This window comes from Gobio gobio (genome assembly GCF_949357685.1).
Source record: "Gobio gobio genome assembly, chromosome: 13".
NCBI lineage: Eukaryota > Metazoa > Chordata > Actinopteri > Cypriniformes > Gobionidae > Gobio > Gobio gobio.
In genome coordinates, this window is record NC_137106.1 from 16,007,369 (window position 1) to 16,028,382 (window position 21,014).

The window sequence follows — 21,014 nt, forward strand, 5'->3', positions numbered from 1 at the left end:
ATATTTTCTCAGAAAGTAATATTTAGTTGTTTTTAATGATCAGCATGACCTTTTATAATAAACATGTTATGAACAGTGCCGTTTGATACAGAACAATACACAGGAGCAAATGAGGAAGGGGAAAAGGAAAGGGAAACATTTAAAACATGTCATTCTTTCAGACGGCTGCCTGTATAGAGCTATTAATATATTTGTGTTTCGTTGTAGCACCACTTGTCTTTTTTAACATCTTCCTGCTGTTAGCGTTATGTAAGTTAAGTCTCTCAGTTGGTTCACACGACAATGGCAGTAAGTACGAATGGAGGTAATATGTAAACACTGTTAAACATAACACTCAAAGCGAGACGTATACAGTGGAAATATCTGGTATAAAAAAACATGTGATGACAGTCTAGGTGGTACTATTTCCTTCCTCAATCTTATATTGGTGATGTTGATTTAAGACTGAGCATTCCAAGGTGAATTATCTGTGCTTTTCCCACCCCTGTGCTGATCAGTCACTCTGTAAATCCTAACGCTCAAAAGAATGAATTGGTTTGAGTAGAGTCAACTCAAATTAAACTAATTAGTTCAATCAAATGAACTTTTATGAGTATTTAGAACTTTCTTTTTCTTTTGAGTTCACAAAGAAAGTAATCTGAATTGTTTCATTGGTTTGAGTTTTATGAACTTGTATCTTTTAATTTAGACAAACTTAAAGGGTAGTTCACCCAAAAATGAAAATTAAAACATGATTTACTCACCCTCAAGTCATCCTGTATATGACATTCTTCTTTCAGATGAATAAAATCGTAGTTATATTAAAAATGTCCTGGCTCTTCAAAGCTTTATAATGGCAGTGAATGGTTGTGTCGTTTTTGAAGTCCATAAAAGTGCATCGATCATATAACTGCTTCACACGGCTCCGGGGAGTTAATAAAGGCCTTCTGTAGCAAAGTGGCACATTTGTGTAAGAAAAATATCCATATTTAAAACTAAAATAACTAGCTTCTGGCGGTCAGAGGTACGCAAGTCGACTTGCGCTAAAAGAGTAACCCCTGACGCATTGTATAGGAGCATAGCACGCTTTGACGCCTCTCACGGATAGGGCTGGGCAACAAACTCAAGCCCCTCTTCTCTTATATCAAAATCCTCCGCCATTTCTCTCAAAAAAATTTAATTGACCGGTGTTTTGTTTTGCTCTATCCTCTGCGCTTCTGTGTTCGTCAAGATGCTTGCGTCAAGGGTTACTCTTTTTTTCTACCGCTGACCGCCGGAAGCTAGTTATTTTAGTCCATAAAGTTTTAAATATGGATATTTTTCTTACACAAATGCACCACTTCGCTTCAGAAGGCCTTTAACTCCCCGGAGCCGTGTGGAGCAGTTATATGATGGATAGATGCACCTTTATGGACTTCATAAATGATACAACCATTCACTGCCATTATAAAGCTTTGAAGAGCCAGGACATGTTTTAGATAATATAACAAATTTTCATTTTTGGGTGAACTAACCCTTTAAATTGAACTGAAACTGGGCTGGGATTTCTATTTCCCAGCATGCTTTGCCATGACACTGGGTTACCATCAGTGTAACATGAGCTTAGTTTGAGAACAGATATACTGTATGTTAAATGTTCTATCTGGCTGTACTCATTTAGCAAATGCTATGCTAATGCTATCAAAGCATTGTGTTACCAATTAGCAAGGTAGCATTTATTGAATTAGCTAAAGTTAGACAAGTTTCCACTACTAAAATTATCTGCTGATAATTTTAATGTATGAAATAGCTTAATCAAATATTTGATAAGAACAATTCAATTGTATGAGTACAAAATTACAAAATTACAAAATTAGATGTAACTGATATCCTAATTTATTTTGTTTTGTCCAACTTATTCGGGTTTACAGTGCACACAAAGTGTATGTAACAGTGTATAACAATGAACTATTGTGTTTTCCTTTATGTGTGCCTGCCACTTGCTTTCATTATCATTATCAAACTCAATCTGAGATATGTGTTTTTATAAAAAAAATAAAAACAAAACAGATCTGACTTGTTTAAATACTGTCCACTTATCAAAAGTATATAGATGGTAATGTAATGCACAATGATTAAAATAATTACGACCTTAACTGGGTTCAAGGGTTCACGTCACATCATAAACTAAAGTAAGTCACAGGACTGCGGTCAGGATTACTAACATTATATTACACTAGATATCACCAGAATTATCGAGATATCTAGTCATGAATCATGAATGTTTCTGTAAACCGTAAAATGTATAGATAACTAGCCATATATTGTAGCTAGATAATTACTATTAGAAAAGTGTGGATCGTTGAAAATGTAAGCTTCAGAGTGTTGTTGGTGCTTTGTTGTGTCACTGGCTGTAGATCTTGTTGCCTGAGCTAGCACTGAGGTTCAGGAAGGCTTTGGAAGGACCTGTTCGTACCCCATTCTTTGAAAAGACACTGTTTATCCATTTTGTGTAGGTCTTCTTCTGCACCGTCATCCGCTGCTCCTGAAGCTCTCGGAATCGGCCATCTGACTCCTCTCCATCTCCCTGTCTAGACATCTCTTGACTGTGTCAGTCCCTGATAACAACATACGGAAAATGTAAATGTTTCAAAGATACAAAAATCTCACATTTCAGCTTCACCTCATGTCCTGCACCAGAGCTTGTTCGTTTACAATAAATAGCAGCCCAAGATGGGCTTAAACATTAAGCCATGCACATGACTGGTGAGGCCTTTCGAGATCTTTTGGGAAGTTAAAGTAAAAGAGGATAGCATCAAGGAAATGTCACAGTGAAAGTGCTTAAAATTACCCAAGATATATGTATATTTATGTACCGTATGTATATATGTGTATCTACTTTGTTCTCTGGTAATAATGAGGAATTTAAAGTATCAGGGCAATCATGCCTCACCTGCTGAGAGTGTAATTATGTACTGACTTTACAGACACATTTTAAAGCATCATAAAAATACCTAGCATTTCCAAATCAGGTGGTCAAATCACTGTATCGGTCACTAAATAAATACCTTGAATAAACCGTCATCAAGGATTACATATACTAGACATTTATTTATCTTTTCCAGATGTTACACTGTATAACATCATCTTAGTAGCATCTTAATACTATGGATCTATAAAGAAATATATATTATTTTATATCCACATTTACAATTAAGTGAAATACATTTCTTTAATCTAGTTTAAAATAAATGTATGCCATTATACTGTAATATTACACATCTGCAAACAATTCAAAACAGAAAAAAACTGTTTTTGTAAAACTGTTTTATAACAGGCACCAGATTTAGTGATAGCCATGTTACTACGTTACATTACTACAAAAACTCGCAAAAAATATTACATTTAATTTAGTCAGTTATGTCATGATGCACAGCATACAATAAACGATTAATTACTTACCCTCCTCAAGGTTTGTTTTCAACTCTTAAACCATCAAAGATAATTCGAATTACATCATGGCAAAAAAATCATGATTTGAGAGTAATCCGATAAATCCTCTTTAAGAATGATCAGTGTTGAGGAACTGAACTGAACTTTGATGCTGTTGAAAAGGGAGGGCAATTCTCACTCACCTGGCAATGTGCTACTTCGGGGGTAAAGGTTGCAGTCATATTCACTATTTCATGTAATTCATCAGCACACACCTCTCTACATGCCAATCCAGGAACAGCCATGCCAGCCAGCCATTACTGTTCAAAAAAGATTTAGTACACATTCAAATTTTCTAATTTCATAATGAAATGAAACTCAATTTTAGTTTGAAATTGAAACATTTATTACATTCACTTTTTTTTTTAAAGGGTGTATAAAATTCTCATCTTTTTTTTTTTTTTTTACAATGAATTACACATTAACAGATAGTTTGAGGTGGTATATGCCAAGGGCTCATTAAAGTATAGACCGCACCATCGCACACATATATAACTTTAGGCTACTTAATTGTCCCAAAAATGTGAAAATAATTTCTGTAATCACTTTTTACAGTATTCTTAATTTCACACATAATGGGCCTCATTCATTGTCTGGCTATCACCAGACCAAGCTCAATTTTAGATTGAACATTGGTCTGGGGAGTCTGCTATGTGTTTTCTACTGCACAAGAGGCGTGATAAATGAGCATAAATTAAATGACTCTGTACGCAATTGGATAGTCCTTCAACCAATCGGACCACAAAAGACGTGATAAACGAGCATAATTCAAATGACTCTGTACGCAATTGGATAGTCCTTCAACCAATCAGACCACATGGCGTGATCAACGGGCAACGACCCATCTTCTCTATCCGTCATCGTGTTAAACCCTACAATAGCGCGCAAGGTGGATAAGCTAGTCTGTGATTGGTTCCCGCAAAAGTGTAACAGAAGCAGTAGAAATGAATGTACAGGTTTCCAGACTGAGCTGCAGGGTGAAATCAAATCGCCGGCAGATCAGGCTGGGTTTACCCAGTCTACCTCATTCATGAAACACGAGCAGAACGAATGTGTGTGTAAATCGTTCATAAAGCCGCTCTGACGTAAATTTTCGTATTCACGAAAATGTTCGCATTTTCAAAATGTTAGTTGGTATGAAAGAAATTTACACCTGCTCCCTGCCACGTGTAAATGGTGCGTAAAACATTTAAACGTCCTGTGTTCTAACTAAGGCAAACTGATGACTATGTACCATAATAATAGTAATAATATTTCACGAGTTGATTGTCCAATCACAGTGGAGGAGGGGCGGGACAAATACTACACAGACCAATCATCCTACTTGTACAACGACAAGTTAATACTGCTGGTCACTGCATTTTTTTATTCAGTAATATTCTTCAAAATGAGATACAAGTAACACATTACTGCCATGGATATTCTGTATCATAGCAACCAAAGTATCTGGGTTTTCAAGCGCCACCAGCTGGTCATTTTCAGAAGAGCACCAGACATTTTTAGCTGGCTTATAATGCTTTGGTGGATTTTATAAATCATTGAATATTTAATTCTAGACTTATGGCCAATTGGTCTCTTTGCATTTATGCAAAATACTGGAGCTAAACATGAGAAGGATGTTTTCCACAGTGCTCCTGGACACGTCGTTTGCAGTTGTAACTCAGGGGCGGGGGTTATTATGCTAATTATGAATGAGCATGCAAGCGCCCTATTTACAAATGTTTGGAATTCATTAATATACACACATTTAACTACCGAATCCGCGTTTGTGAATCCGGAGATTTTTCCGAATCCTCCGAATTTGCTCATTAAATTACGAAAATTTCATTAACGAGGCCCATTGATGTTTCATGTTCACAAGCCACAAGAGTTGACCTCATGTCAAATAATCATACAGTCTAGTTCATGTAATCCACCTCTGAGCTGACAGAAACAATCTACGTATATTAGTTAAAATGTACATATGGTTATTGTAACAGTGTTTAACATACACACTTACTTTCATCAGTATTAATGTATATACAGCATAGAGGAGTTTTCATAATGAAAACTGATTTCATTATACAAAATAAGTTCTTTTGCACCGCAGAAATAAAAACACTATTTAATTTAATGTTTTCTCTTACTGTCAATGTATATATTGTTAATATTTTATCTAAAATACTTAAACAGCAACAAAAACAAATACTTAAAATTCTTATCACTCACACACACACACACACACACACACACACACACACACACACACACACACACACACACACACACACACACACACACACACACACACACACACACACACACACACACACACACACACACACACACACACACACACACACACACACACACACACACACACACACACACACACACACACACACACACACACACACACACACACACACACACACACACACACACACACACACACACACACACACACACACACACACACACACACACACACACACACACACACACACACACACACACACACACACACACACACACACACACACACACACACACACACACACACACACACACACACACACACACACACACACACACACACACACACACACACACACACACACACACACACACACACACACACACACACACACACACACACACACACACACACACACACACACACACACACACACACACACACACACACACACACACACACACACACACACACACACACACACACACACACACACACACACACACACACACACACACACACACACACACAAGGCAGAGAATAGAGTTGGCAGCCTGAATGCCACTCTCAAAAAAAATATTTTAAATGTAGATGGTTGCATTTCTTTAAATGCTTGCTCCTATAAACAACTATAATTCTTCACCAACTAGTCAGTGTCAGACAAATATTATAGACAACAAAAAACTTTGGCAAAACTCAGTGCTGTTCAGTATAATGCTGTTATTAATGTGTCAATTTATTAATGTCATGTAACTCAATAAAATGTGTAACACCCAGTGTGAGACACCCAGTTTATAAAAAGTTACATCTAAAATATTAATAATGAGCATAATTTTAATTGCATCATGAAACACTGAATACCGTCTCAATTTCCCCACAGAGTCTAATTCAGGATTATGATGCAATCATTTACAATCAGTTCAAAAATGTGCATTCAAGGAAAATGTTGATATAAAAAAAGAAACAAACTATATTGTGTTGCAAAATTAATTGAATAGCTAGGTAACATCTGTGGATATTCACACTGTGTCAGAATGGGTGAGATGAAAAAATACTTCTGTTACTGCCTCTGTGATAGAGTGTAATGTATGGGAAGATTATTTTTGGCTGCTGTTATGAACACTTAACAACTAACATTTTTATTTCATATGAAATGTAATATAATTAAATCTTGAAAGCTCTGTATGAAATGATCTACAACCGCACTGCCTATTTTCATATAATCATATAATTCTATGGGCTGTAATTAAAATTTGTATGCTGTGTCTTTCAAAAATATGAATATGTTAGTGCACATACATCCCAACCTACTCAGTCTTAGGCCTACGAAAGTCACAGATATCTAATGTTTAATTTTGACCATCAACAGCATTGTTGAATACGAAAGATGGCTTAACCAAGAAAACGTCATTCCTTTCAATTAAGTTCTTAAGACTTCAATTTTCAAAGTCCATTTTGTGCTAGCAGCTGGCTGAAGAAAATACAGATATGAAGATGCTCAATCCTCCTGGTGGTTGTACAAGATGTCTGCGGTGGGGTTTTTCCGGTGCGACGGAGGCACTAGGTGATTTGGTAGCTCTGCAGGGAGCTCATATCCCTCCAGTTTGACCCTAATAAGGTGCTGAGCAAGAGCAAATTCTTCATCATCCAGCATCCCGTCCTTATCACAGTCTGCCAGCTTCCAGATCTTTCCCAGTACGGTGTTTGGCAGGCGAGAACTCATCATCTCCTTCTTGGCATTGATGCCAGTTACCTTCCCATTGACCGGCATCAATGTGTAGAAGATTTCGTCGTAGCGATGTTTGTCGCGACTTACGATCCAGTCCTCAGTATCAGCCCCCGCACTGATACCCTCACCGTATCCATGGCCAAACGGCCCGTCGGACGAGTCTTCAAAGGCTCCACCCATGACCATCTGAGATGGATGTTTGCTTTCTTCCTCTCGGATCATGTTCATCAGGCCAGAGATCTTGGTGGACAACATTTTGTCCACAGATTCAATCAACTTCACCTTCAAAGAAGGGAATCTGCTGAAGTCGTAGTGCTGCAGTTGCTCCTACATTAGTAGATGTGAGTGACAGAGGGAGACATTTAATGTCAAATTATAATATAGCATTAACAGATAACACACTGGGTTATAGGAATAGATTGGTTTCATTATTCAATTTAGTTTTTAATAATGCATGTTTAAAGGTCATGACAGAGACATTGATTTATAAAGCAAGGCCTATAAAATTAGGCATCCAAGTCCTGAAGTGGTTAGTTCAGTGATATGATGTCTAATTCTGGAGCGAATCAATGTCGCCGGTTGAGCTATGGTCTATTTAGAGCATGGCCTTTATCTTTCAAGTGCTGCCTGGAAGCTGTCTGTTCGAAAGTTTATTGTTAGTACATGTGTAAGTCAATAATTAGCAAATGTTATTATAGTTAATGACTGCTGTCTTTTCATATGAAATAAAATTATGCATCCCTGGTAGTTCATTAAATGTGAAAGACCGAATGCAAGATGTGTGTCTGTTAATCTCTGGAAAATTATGTGAAACTGCATTACAGTGCTTGACTGGCATCTTGTTTTCACATATATTTCAGTGCAATTTCTGATGTGGAGCTAGCGTCTACTGAGAGTCATGCTGGGTAAACATCTTCAGGCAAGACCTGAAGAAAGTGAAAGTACGTTTTCTGTTTGCTCTGCAAACAATAGCAGGGCTGGGACTCAAGCAGCCCCCTCAGGGACTCGAGCATTGCGCTAAAACACTGTACAAGACAAACATTCATCAGATCTACAGCCTGGAATCCATCCTAAATCCACAGCAATTAACAATTTAATAACAAGCAGTTGGTGGAAGTTGTTTTCATGCAAGAATAGCTAAAAAGTGTGGGTTAGCTCGTACCCTGGTTAGTTTTGTTTAGTTTGTAAACATATCGTTAGCCTCATAATTGAATAAAAGTCATTTTTTGGCCAATCTGATCTGGGCAATTATGCTATGAGGCTAACGATATGTAGAAGCCATAATATAACATCTAATATTTAGGCCAGGTCTTACCTGCATTTTAAGGACATTAGGGAAATCTCCAGGTGAGATGTGGTGCTCCCTCTGCAGTATCTGATAGATCTCAGGCAGGTGGGCAATCAGCTCCTCCTTTTTCTTCTCTTTTCCAAACAAGGAGGGCATTTCTTTTTTTAAGTAGCTGATGATGTAAGCATGCACCTATAAAACACACAGCAGATTATAGTCAGTAAGTAGGTATGATAAGGAGGTATGGTGTGAAAAATGGTGGCATGGCTGGTCTGCCCGTGGGTCCATATGCATAAAAATTGTACGGGCCCCCTTGGTTCAATTATAATACAATAAGAAATTGCGATTCCCTGGGAACGCAATTTCTTATTTTATTATAATAAATTACACTGCCCTAATATTTAGTCACTACATGTAAGATACATTTTAGCACGCAAGACATAGCCCAAAGACAACATCAAGTCAAACTATTTAAAGCAAAACCTAATTTATTATATAAAATGTAAGTTTAAAAAATGTTAAATAAAAGAAAAAAAAATGTTATATCCTAATGAAAGTAACAATATCACAACCCTTGAAGTTCCATTAAAAAGCACAGGATTAATATCACTGATGGGGTTTAGGGAAAGTCTTACGGTTTAACTTTAGACAATTTTTCTCACATGACATCCACCTCCTGTTACTCTAGGATGGTTGCATAATTAAACACCATCTCTGTGTTTATACCTTGGAAATGCCCTTGCCAAAGGAATATTCAAAAGCATCTGTATTTATACAAACGTTTTCCTCAATATAGAGGAAGTACACCACAGGAGATCTAAATTAAGGCTGGGCTTTTTCTTTTTATGCTATGTTTATTCCTCTTAAGAATGATTGGCGGCTCGAGGAGGACAGGAAAGGCGTAAACATGACGAGTGGCAAGACTAAGTAGGGTGGAGAGGTTAGGAAAAAATAAGGGCTGTGCTCTCTCTGAGCACATTACACACATTCCTTTGTACCACGGAAAGGGACTTTTCTGGGCTTTTCCAGGAGATGCAGAAGCCATTTAACTGCCTCACATGGCTTTACCATTACAGGAAGGCATACGCAGGGCTACAGGATTCCTGTTTGCTGGACGTGTTTGGAAAATATTGCGGAAGAGATAAGACACACTTTCTGTCATGGTTCCATGAGTGAATTGTTTATACCGTCCATATTTAAGTGCACGACGCAACCAGGTTGCGTTGATTGGGGCTCATGTGGCACAATGTGAGAGTTCGTACAGTGCAGTCAGCCAAAAACAATGGTGGTTGAACTAAGGTCAAACACAAGACAAAATAACAGACAATGAGTAGCGACGCAGGAAAGTTTCAGCATGGGTTTTACAAGCAGCAAGGTATTATTAACAATTTAAGATCTAAATAATAATTATTCATAAATATATTAACACTAAAATATATTAATATAAAATAATATTAGGGTTCCCATTCTTTCACGAACACCAGATACAAGGATTTTCAAGAACTTTTAAAGCACCTTTTATTTTATATCAAGCACAACAAAGACAGACATCCTACCCTGCAAAAACTAATTTCCGGGATATGGCACAACGGACCTTCTGGGAGAGGTGGGGATGTTTGTAAAGACAATAAAGAAGAGATTGTTACTGCCAATCTGGACTACATACCTACTGTACCTTTGTCTATCATTAATGTTAAGGCATATACTGACAACTAAAATCACATTTGAGGGGCATATGAGTAGAGGGCTGGTAGAGTGTACGAGAGAGTGAGCAAGTTGAACGAGAGATGCAGTTTGCAGCTTTCTTATTCCTACTTTTAACATTTATTTCACACTGGTTTTTCATTTTGCTTTTTTATGAATGATTACTTGATAATAAACATTAAAATATAGAGAAAATATTATATAAACTATATTGGCAAAAGTTTTGGGATGCCTTTACATGCACATGAACTTTAATGACATTCCATTCTTAATGTGTAGGGTTTAATATGGAGTTGGCCCACTCTTTGCAGCTATAACAGCTTCAACTGTTCTGGGAAGGCTTTCCACAAGGTTTAGAAGTGTGTTTATGGGAATTTTGACCATTCTTCTAGAAGCGCATTTGTGAGGTCAGGCACTGGTGTTGGATGAGAAGGCCTGGCTCGCAGTCTCCACTCTAATTCATCCCAAAGGTGTTCTATCTGTTTGAGGTGAGGACTCTGTGCAGGCCAGTCAAGTTCCTCCTCACCAAACTCGCTTATCCATGTCTTTATGGACCTTGCTTTGTGCACTGGTGCGCAGTCATGTTGGAACAGGAAGGGGCCATCCTCAAACTGTTCCCACAAAATTGGGAGCATGAAATTGTCCAAAATGTCTTGGTATGCTAAAGCAGTTCCTTTCACTGGAACTAAGGGGCCAAGCCCAACCCCTGAAAAACAACCCCACACCATAATCCCTCCTCCACCAAACTTTACACTTGGCAGAATGCAGTCAGGAAAGTATTCTCCTGGTAAACACCAAACCCAGACTCGTCCTTCGGATTGCTAGACAGAAAAGCGTGATTCATCACTCCAGAGAACACGTCTCCACTGCTCTAGTCCAGTGGCGGCGTGCTTTACACCACTGCATCCGACACATTGCATCACACTTGGTGATGTAACATCTGTTTTACGTGGCTTACCACTTCGGGGGTGAGTTGCTGTTGTTCCCAATTGCTTCCACTTTGTTATAATACCACTAACAGTTGACCGTAGAATATTTAGTAGTGAGGAATTTTCACGAATGGACTTATTGCACAGGTGGCAATCTATCACGGTACCATGCTTGAATTCACTGAGCTCCTGAGAGCGACCCATTCTTTCGAAAATGTTTGTAGAAGTGTCTGCATGCCTAGGTGCTTGATTTTATACACCTGTGGCCATGGAAGTGATTGGAACACCTGAATTCAATGATTTGGAGGGGTGTCCCAATACTTTTGGCAATCTAGTGTAATTGCAACTACATGTCAACTAACTCTCATTAGAGTATAAGTAGTCAGACGGTTTGGGTTAGTAGAATATGTTGACATGTAGTTACTTATATAGTCAGTACTAGAATGTCTGTTGTGGTATCATCAAAATAAAGTGTTAGCAGAGTTTAAGCAGACAGTCTACTAATACTCTGATAATAACTCTGACAATAATAAAAATGGCGCTAACCAAATTTTAAAACGTCAAAATGCATTTCCATGTAGACCTCTAAGCTGTGACAACTATGACATTAAAACACATATTACTTAGAAAACCTACCTTAGCAAGACGAGCTCTTTTGATGAGGTCATTCAGCTTACGCAGGGCAGCGTTGCGAGGCAAACCCTGGATGTCTCTAAAGAGATCTTGTGTTTCAGCTTCAAACAGACGTCGATTGTCTGCATTTTGGAGAGGTTTGGCCCAAAAAGATCCAAGATAGACCCTCACCACCTCTGGAGTATTGATCACCTTCCCCAGTGACCACATCAGTGCACCATAAACACGCATCAGCTGCTGAGTGTCCACTTGGTCGGCTTTGTTCAATACCACACGGATTTTATCATCCTGCCCACGGAAAGCTTTGATCGCTTCAGAAAACTCATCAGATATGTCCAGCTTATGGGCGTCAAAGAGAAGAATGATACGGTCCACTCGCTCTCCAAACCAGCGCAGAACCTCCGAGAAATCATAGCCTGTAGTGGAAAAATATCAATAGAATCAGAATTTAAATACTGCATACTTCATTGTCCATGTAAGGGAAAATGAATTTAGTGTACCACATTCATCATTACACACCATAGTGATACAGTAGTAAAACAGTAGTATAAAATAACAATACAAAAACATATGGTATAATAAAGGGATTCCTAAACTTTTCAGCCGATGTCTTTGGCCTAAAATATTAACTTGAAGAACCCCCTTGAGATTTTAAGCTAATATGTTAATAATTTAACAGCGCATTCACATGTACATGGTTCTCTGATTCTGGTTAATGGTCACATGACAGGCAGGTAAACAAGTAAAACATTTAATGTTTTTAGTGCTTTTTTATTTATATTTTTATTATTTAATTAATTATTCACTTTCCATCAACTCACAAACCCCAGTTTAGGGTACCCTGATATAATATATAATAAACAAATATGCAAAATAATCAAACATAATAAATAAACCTTCTAAAATAACATAATTTAATAAAAATAAAATACTAAGATCTAAGACTAAAATTCAGATTTAAAACATTCATTATGGAAACATCACACACACACACAAATTCTTTGAAATTGACTGGAAAAAATGAGTTAAACTGTCCTTCACGCATAAATAATGGTTACACCTTTCTTTCTGTAACTGGAAGAAACAAGAAGAGAGAAGGGTGTAACGATCAGTTTTCAAGCCTTGTGTCAGTTCACAGGTCCCAGCCCTGGCACGACCATTACAATCTCATAGAGACAGACACCATATCAGCCTTCAATCACATGATAAGCAAGTACACGTGTTGATAAATTAATTTTAAGCAAAGAGATCCAGCTTATCCAACCACCCAACAGTCAAATTTCGCTGCTCCAAAAACAATGGCATGGATTACACATCACTATAACAATTTTTACAAAAAGTTCTGCCAAGTTTTTGCAAAGGAGGAGCTCAGTGCTTAAGAGTGTGGGAACCATCAGTGGTATTCCATGTAAGGCAACTTAGTGCAGTAGAAGAAAAGTCTTTTCCTCACTCTAAATTAACAACAAAACAAAAAAACATCAATATTTTAGGTTAAAACGTATATAATTGTGAAGGGGGATGTCTATGTAGATTGGGTCCTATAACTAGTCATGATTTCATTTTACAATTTAACAAATTTTTGCCATAGTTCATTTTAAACAGTCCAAACTGAGCGCATAATGATCAACAATAAACTGTTTAAAAATGTATAAAAATTGGTTGTACTGTATAACAGTCACACCAGAAGTCGTCAACTTACCAGCATTATATCCCATGAATATTTAACTATTCCTATAAAGACAAGAGTACCCTAAATACAAATATGTTGCCCTCATTTATTAATCTAAAGAATGCAATATGTATCAGATTTCAAAGCAGCCACAACACAAATGTCTGGCTTTAATTTTTTTTTTAATTGTAGAAAATTCATAGTCGTATTACAAGGGTCAATGACGTGATGCAATTTTTTTGGTTGTTTAATTATATTTAAAAGGGTTAACATTTCAAAATAAATTTGCAAACTACTTGCATGCATTCTCTTTTTTGAGAACCTAACATTTCTGGTTATGATACATATTTTCATTTTGAGAGAATATTTGGGAGATGATTGCAAAAATGTCAATGTGGTGTAACCTTAAAAACTTTGTACCAAATAACTGATCTTGTTTAAAAAAGGTGAAATTCTAAATAAAACAGCATATCCGCTAGTTTGCCATAATCTTACATTAGAACTTTTTAATAGTAAATAAAAGTAAATGGAACACAATTGTTCTGAATATTATAATTCATTTGGGGAATCATGTGAGTCAAGTCAACTTTCTGAAGTGTCATGGTGGTGTAACCACCATTCAAGGAGCCATTTTGTTAATATTGTGCAAGAAGACAAGGTGATAGGTAATTATATCACAGAGAAGGACAAATGTGTTGTAATAACGTGGTTTTTATATAATTTGATTATTTAGAAAACAGAGGTGTTTTCAGCATATGTCCTGCCAAATATTGCTAAAACGCATTACAATTTACATTTAGAGATAACTCTAATAAAATCTATTTTGTGATATTTTAAAATGAAGTATTTATTTCTATGAGTACGCTTACATGCCATCTAGGTGGATAAAATATTTAATATTTCTCATTCTTTGGCATTTACACCATTTGACATTTTCAGGTACATTCAGTCTTAAAGGGATAGTTCACCCAAAATGAAAATTCTGTCATCATTTACTCACCCTCAAGTTGTTCCAAACCTGTATGATTTTTTTTTGATCTGCTGAACACAAAATAAGATATTTGGAAGAATTTTTGTAACAAAGCAGATAGAGCAACCATTGACTACCATAGTAGGGGAAAAAAAATACTATAGTAGTCAATGGTTGCTCTATCTGCTTTGTAACAAACATCTCCAAATATCTTATTTTGTGTTCAGCAGAACAAAGAAACTCATACAGGTTTGGAACAACTTGAGGGTGAGTAAATGATGACAGAATTTTCATTTTTGGGTGAACTATCCCTTTAACTTCCGTAAAAAAATGGTGCAAATGTAATTTTTAATTACATAAACTCAAATTGTGTACATTTTAACATTCGTGATACATGCTTTTAAAATATTTTTGAATATCTCATCTTGCCAAACCTTATTTGTCACTGACCCATAATTCAAACATAATTGATGCACAAAGCCAATGGTGCATAATGAGATGTGTCAGAGACGTTAACGTAAGAGGAATGCAACCTCAGCTGAGCAGCGCTAAAGCAGGAACAGATGTGGAACGCCCATGTGTCTTAATCCTCAATCTACAGTTTGCAGACCCTCTCGCGCCATACTGTACCTCTGCTGCCGTGCATTTTTCATAGATGACAATTGTACAGCATAAACAGAGCATGCTTGTTTTGTTTATTGATGATCCCCTACACATACACATACACTAGCTACATACTGAGGTACCAGAATGTTGATGTAAACCCAGAAGTGTGTTTGGCAAGCTACACTCATGCTTGCAAAAAGAGGAAAAAAGAAAGTGAGAAATGCTGACATCATAACGCCAGAGAATCATCAGGGTTTCCAGTGCGTGTGTGCTGGTGTCATGTAATGGGAGACAGGGACGGAAACAACAGAGGAAATTTACAAAGAAACAGGCCAGATCTGGTGACTAAAATGAAAACTAATGACTTAAGCATTATGATTGTTCCTTATTCTGGGAACATGAGATTCAGTCCTCTAGGGAGTGAACTGGTCTGTGTCTGTCTGCTACAATGCATCACACCAAATCTATTTTCAATGAGAAATAGCCACAGAGACTTCAGAATGAAGAATTCTGCCTGCTAAACAACCCAGTTCATGATGTGTTGGTCATATGACATTATCTCCCCTCTACCAAGTTTAAACATATGTATCTTTGGAGGAGCACTTGAGAAAACTGTCAGAGAAGAAAAGGGCCATTTGATATCCTATTGCATGTGTGTGGCCATGGGACCAAGTCCATGTGTAACTCCCAGCCTTTGTTTATTACACAATGCAGGATGGACTGGCTCTAAAGCATCTATAAAGACCAGAATGAACATCCTCCTGTACAGTAAGCACTGCAGCCACTGACCTCTGCTTATGCGCTGCTTCTCGCCAGATAAGATCCCCGGTGTGTCAATGATGCTAATGCTCTGCAGAACTTGGTTGGGCATTTGAGAGCAGATGAACCTAGCAAGACAGATGGAGAGAGTAGTGAAATAACTCATGTTATCACCGGAAATGCTGGTAGTATCACTACATTTGTCGGTTGACTCATGAGAAACAGCTGAGAAACATTTTCTTTAAAAATTATTTAAAAGATAAAAGAATCAAGCCTGACACACTTAAATGGGATACTCTAGCAGTGATAAATAGAGCATAAAATACAAAATAAAAGAAGATTTTGCTGACACAAACACAACATTTCTGTGTGAGCTGTTGTTCATACATTGCTACACTATTGACAATGGACCCTTTTTGCCCACAGAATTTAGCTGAAGTTTTGCTAATATGACTGCATCTTAAAAATTAAGAAATGAAACCTAAAAAAAGGACTGCATCATCCAGATGCATTCTAATGAAGGATCTAATGGACTGTGTTAAACTATGCCACAACCTTGGGGCAACATTTTAGAAAAAAAAAAAAACAGGCATTCAACAAATAAATAATACATTTACTAAATGTAATGAACTGTTATTTAATATTATATCAAGAAATCTCCATGTGAGGGTGATATTATGGTGATGTAAGGTTTGCAACATTGTCTCAAGTGAGTTTGACGATTTGTCTTTTTTTCTTCTTTTTTTTACACAAAACCTAAGAGGAAATTGCAACATCTGTGATCAAACATCACCTGTCAGCTGCAAAGCAGAAGGACATGTTGAGAAATAGAGGAAGAGGCATTTAAAACAAGTTTCATTTTCATGAAAATCACACATGCATTTTATTCAAAAAGCCAGAAGAGAAAATCTGAGAAAGAAACTGCTGTGCCTAAAAGTGCCATCACATGACGCACAACGGGATCCACAGGAAACGAAGTGCATTGTTTTGTGGTTCCTCTGGAGGAGAGGAGATGTTCTCTGTCAAGTGTGCCTTTGACCTCTATAGTGGTCACTGTCAAAGAAATTCTTATCCATTTCCCCTTCACATAAATATCCAGCAAACAGGGGAAAAAAACCTTTGTCTAACTGTCTAGGTACTAAAATTAAGCATTAAAACATGTGGAAGCTCATGCCAGAGCTATAGTTACCTAAAAGGAGAAGTGGCCCTTAACACCATTTTTTAGACACTTCGTTTGTGGAAAATATTTGCCTGTAACAGAAAATCAGGCTGCGTGGGATGAAAGAAATGAAAGAAATGAATGAGTGGCAGAATGTGCCAAGCAGGAAAACATGTAAACCTAGAATTTAAGTGATATGCAAAACTACAAAGCATTGTGACATAATGTGTATTGTAGTGAATGCGTGGTCTTTTTATAATTATACTGTAAACCTTGAACTGTACTTGTGCCATTACAGACAGATTTCCGTCTTATCCTATGTCACTGCCAGAGCAAGATAATGGAAAATCCTTGTTTTGGCAACGGCCCGGGCAAGAGGGACATCCGTTAGAGAATTGGCGAGCAAGAATATGTGCCCACATCCCAGATTCCCTTGCCGCATGACATGATGTCTAACAACCATTCTCCTGTCTCAAGCATCTTATGAACATTGGAATATGGTGCTATCAGTTTATTCAGCCCCAAAGATACATTTCTTATCTTTGTTTGAAAGAAAAATGACTTATGGGTTTGGAATGACATGAAATTTATGACAATTTTCATTTTTGGGTGAACTACCCCTTTAATATTCCTTATTAAATAATACTTCAGTTGCAAACTTTGAAACTTTTCTCTTGATATTTACCTGTTTAGGAAGGCATTTCCGAATGCATTGAGCTTGCGGAAAGGTTTCTTGGGGTCCACAACCAAGGCATTTCCTGGAACAACCCCCTCGTTCTCATTGTACATCACAGCTATGAATCCATCTGTCGTTGGTTCAGGGCCAATTCGCATCCCTGGAAAATCCTGCTCCAGAAGATACCTGCAGGAGAGAGGTTAAGTATTAACAAACCACTTCTTAGTTGACTGGAGCGGCAGAATCAATGTGACAGTACAAGCAAACAGCAAAAGGTCACGGTTGGGTGAGAGTAAAAAGAATGGAATAATTGACAGGGCTACCTATAGATTGAGACAGAACGCAATAAAATACAGATAGTCAATAAAATCAAAGCTGATCAAGGATCAAAACTAAACAGTGGCACATAACCCTTGGACGATGGCTAGAATGTAAAAAAACAGACCTATCCATCAGTCTCACTCCTCCTGTAACTTCCTAGCCAAACCATAGATTTCTACCACATCCTGTCAGAGGATGAGAAAGTGTCAAAGGTTTCCGAACAAAGAAACACACATGGCTTGTTGTCAATAAAATTCAACATAAACACAAGGGAATAAAAAAATAAGACTACATTCATTGTTAAATATGGCTGAATTTCTCCTAGTGCACGTGTAATTTTTTGGGAAAAGCATGACTGAAATTAATTTTACAGGGTGAGAGGTGAAACAAATTATACAAACAAATTGTATAGGCTTTTCATACTCACCTACAAGAACTTATATACTTAGCAACGTTGTGTAGCCTACTTCATTATTCCTTAGACTGGAATACAGTGCTTAAATATAATCTATAATTTCCTGCTATGAACTAATGTTTTACATTATGAACAGCTGATTTAGTAATACGCCAGTTCTAGTTGTGAACTATAGGATTTTCTTATTTATTCAGTGACTCCCTGTCTAGAACAGGATCTGATGAGATACCCAGCACAGACATCAATGCTGGATGGTATTGACCTACGGTAAAAAGTCAATAAGAAGGATAATGATGCTTTTATGAGTTGTTTGCATACTCTCCAGCCTTCTGCATCTCTTCACAGATGAATGGACTATGTGAGCAGGCATAAGTTGTTTTATACACTCTCTTGCCAGGGTTTGCAGCGTGTTGCAGCAACCACAAAGAGCTGACTGTTCTAAACTTAACACGTGTACATGCTGTTCTATGAGTAATTAAAAATAAATCAGGAAGTCACAATAAATATAGTTGCGTCTAATTATATTATGATGCATTTCTTGGCTTGCTAGACATTATTTGATTACACCTTATTTTGTAGAACTTTATTTTAGTGTCCTTATATGTTACATACTTCCCATAGCAATGCATTATGCATAATTACATGCAACTAACCAAACCCTAATCCTACCCTAACCCTATAGTAAGTAGGCTTCATATTAATTAGTATTAGGCTACTCAGTTTTAGATTAGATTAGATTCAACTTTATTGTCATTACACAAGTACAAGTACAAGGCAACGAAATGCAGTTTAGGTCTAACCAGAAGTGCAATAGCAGCAAGTGCAGGATATACAATGGATGCGTAAGTGCAGGACATGGATATGTACTGAATATGTATAAATATGTATAAATAGAGAGACGTTATTACTATAAACAGAACTGAATTTACAGGTGAATATGTACAGTGAATAAATATACAGATGGCTATTACTATAAACAGAATTTACAGGTGAATATGTACTATGAATACAATATACAGATGGCTATTACTATAAACAGAATTTTACAGATAGAGGTATACAATAATATGTTAGGCTAATATGAGGAATAGCAGTGGATTAGGGTAGTGGTACTCAGTACTTACATATATATAATTACACTGTAACGATGACACCTTAAAATAAAAGTGTAACCCCTTATGTTATGTTGTACTTGTTACAGTGTACTTATTCATTAAAGTACTTACTAGGGTAAGTATTGGCATATTCTACGATTACAATATTTTAAGGTGGCGTAGTTACATTGTACTTACTATAGGGTTAGGGATTAGTTAATTGTAATTATGCATAATTTACTGTTGATACTGTACATGTAGTAACGTCAAACTACGTCAACTTAAAATAAAGTGTTTCTATACCCTTTACTGTTATTATTAGCTAGTAAATAGCCTACGTGTAAGATGTGTAACTAACCAGGACACTAAAAATAGTGTTAACTTCACCTATTCATTCATTCATTCATTCACTGGCAGAAAACTATACTAAGCGTTTTGCTGAAGAGTTGACTTTCTAACACATCTCTATCAAAGCAATGAGTTACCTTATGAAAGTGGTCTTCCCTGTGGAATATTGTCCCACCAGGAGAACCATGGGCTTGCTCTGGAAGTCCGCCTCCTCCAGCGCCGGTGAGTGGAAGTCATGGAAGAAGTAGGTCTCCTCCAAAGGCAGCAGTTTTTTAGTATAAAGACTTTGAAGTCCTTCAGTCACTGTTTGAAACATGTCGCCGTCCTTGTTCCTTCCACCCTGCTCCTTATTTACCCAAGTGAACATGTTGCCGTTCCTCTAAAAGCTCTCTTTTATACGTGATGCAACCTTAGTTCCCTTATTTATACTGGAGGAATTTAAGACGCTTCCAGTTTTTGTGTTGTTTTTCCTTTATTTGTTTTAGTAGTAACACTAGCCCGTCTACTGGCCTCTGCGCGTACTGTCCAGCTGTGTGTCTGTCGCCGTGACCTCACCTGTATCCTTTTATGTGACGCTCTTTCTCCTGATTCTAGGTTTGAATATTCATGAGCTACACTGACGCAAGGGTTTGTTTCTCCTGCTGTGGAAGGCGGGTTGTTAGGGTGGAGTTGTTAGGGCGCACCGGCGCAGTGAGTCTGTAGGCACTGGCACTGCTGACTGCAAGCTCTTTTCTGTGGAAACGAGCAGGGCTGAAACCAAGTTTGCTGACATGCGGAAAATCAAAATCCACAAGAGAAATTTGAGAAATGAAACGCTTTCTCAATGTCATCTCGCAGAAAGTACACAACATAATTTGACAAAGCACAGTATGATATTTTAAAACCATTAAAGAAGCATTTTAAAACAAAGGAGATACAAAAATTACTAGTGTAGCCTATCTGTTTTGAATAAATCCCGATTATTGACTGGCACACTTTTACGTTGTTTCAATGTGACTGAACAGAACAAGTCCTCCAGAGTGCAGACA

The 21,014-nt window shown here is 37.3% G+C and overlaps 1 protein-coding gene across 1 annotated transcript; it reads right to left on the minus strand.

Annotated features, from left to right (window-relative positions):
• Positions 1-6,463: 6,463 nt before the first annotated feature.
• ehd4 (EH-domain containing 4) lies at positions 6,464-20,722 on the minus strand. The gene is made up of 6 exons (XM_079832860.1): positions 20,124-20,722; positions 17,818-17,994; positions 16,004-16,101; positions 11,973-12,385; positions 8,731-8,895; positions 6,464-7,742 (listed from the first exon to the last, which is right to left on the minus strand). Exons 1-6 carry the CDS (start codon positions 20,351-20,353, stop codon positions 7,185-7,187), a joined length of 1,641 nt encoding a protein of 546 aa, XP_079688986.1. The 5' UTR covers positions 20,354-20,722; the 3' UTR covers positions 6,464-7,184.
• Between the last annotated feature and the right edge of the window lie 292 nt (positions 20,723-21,014).

Coding starts and splice junctions, on each gene's coding strand:
- ehd4 (XM_079832860.1), bottom strand. CDS start 20,353: ATGTTCACTTGGGTAAATAAGGAGCAGGGTGGAAGGAACAAGGACGGC. Junction 12,386..16,003: donor GAAGCAGCGCATAAGCAGAG/GTCAGTGGCTGC, acceptor TTTCCACTACAG/GCTATGATTTCTCGGAGGTT. Junction 7,743..8,730: donor CTAATGTCCTTAAAATGCAG/GTAAGACCTGGC, acceptor CTACTAATGTAG/GAGCAACTGCAGCACTACGA.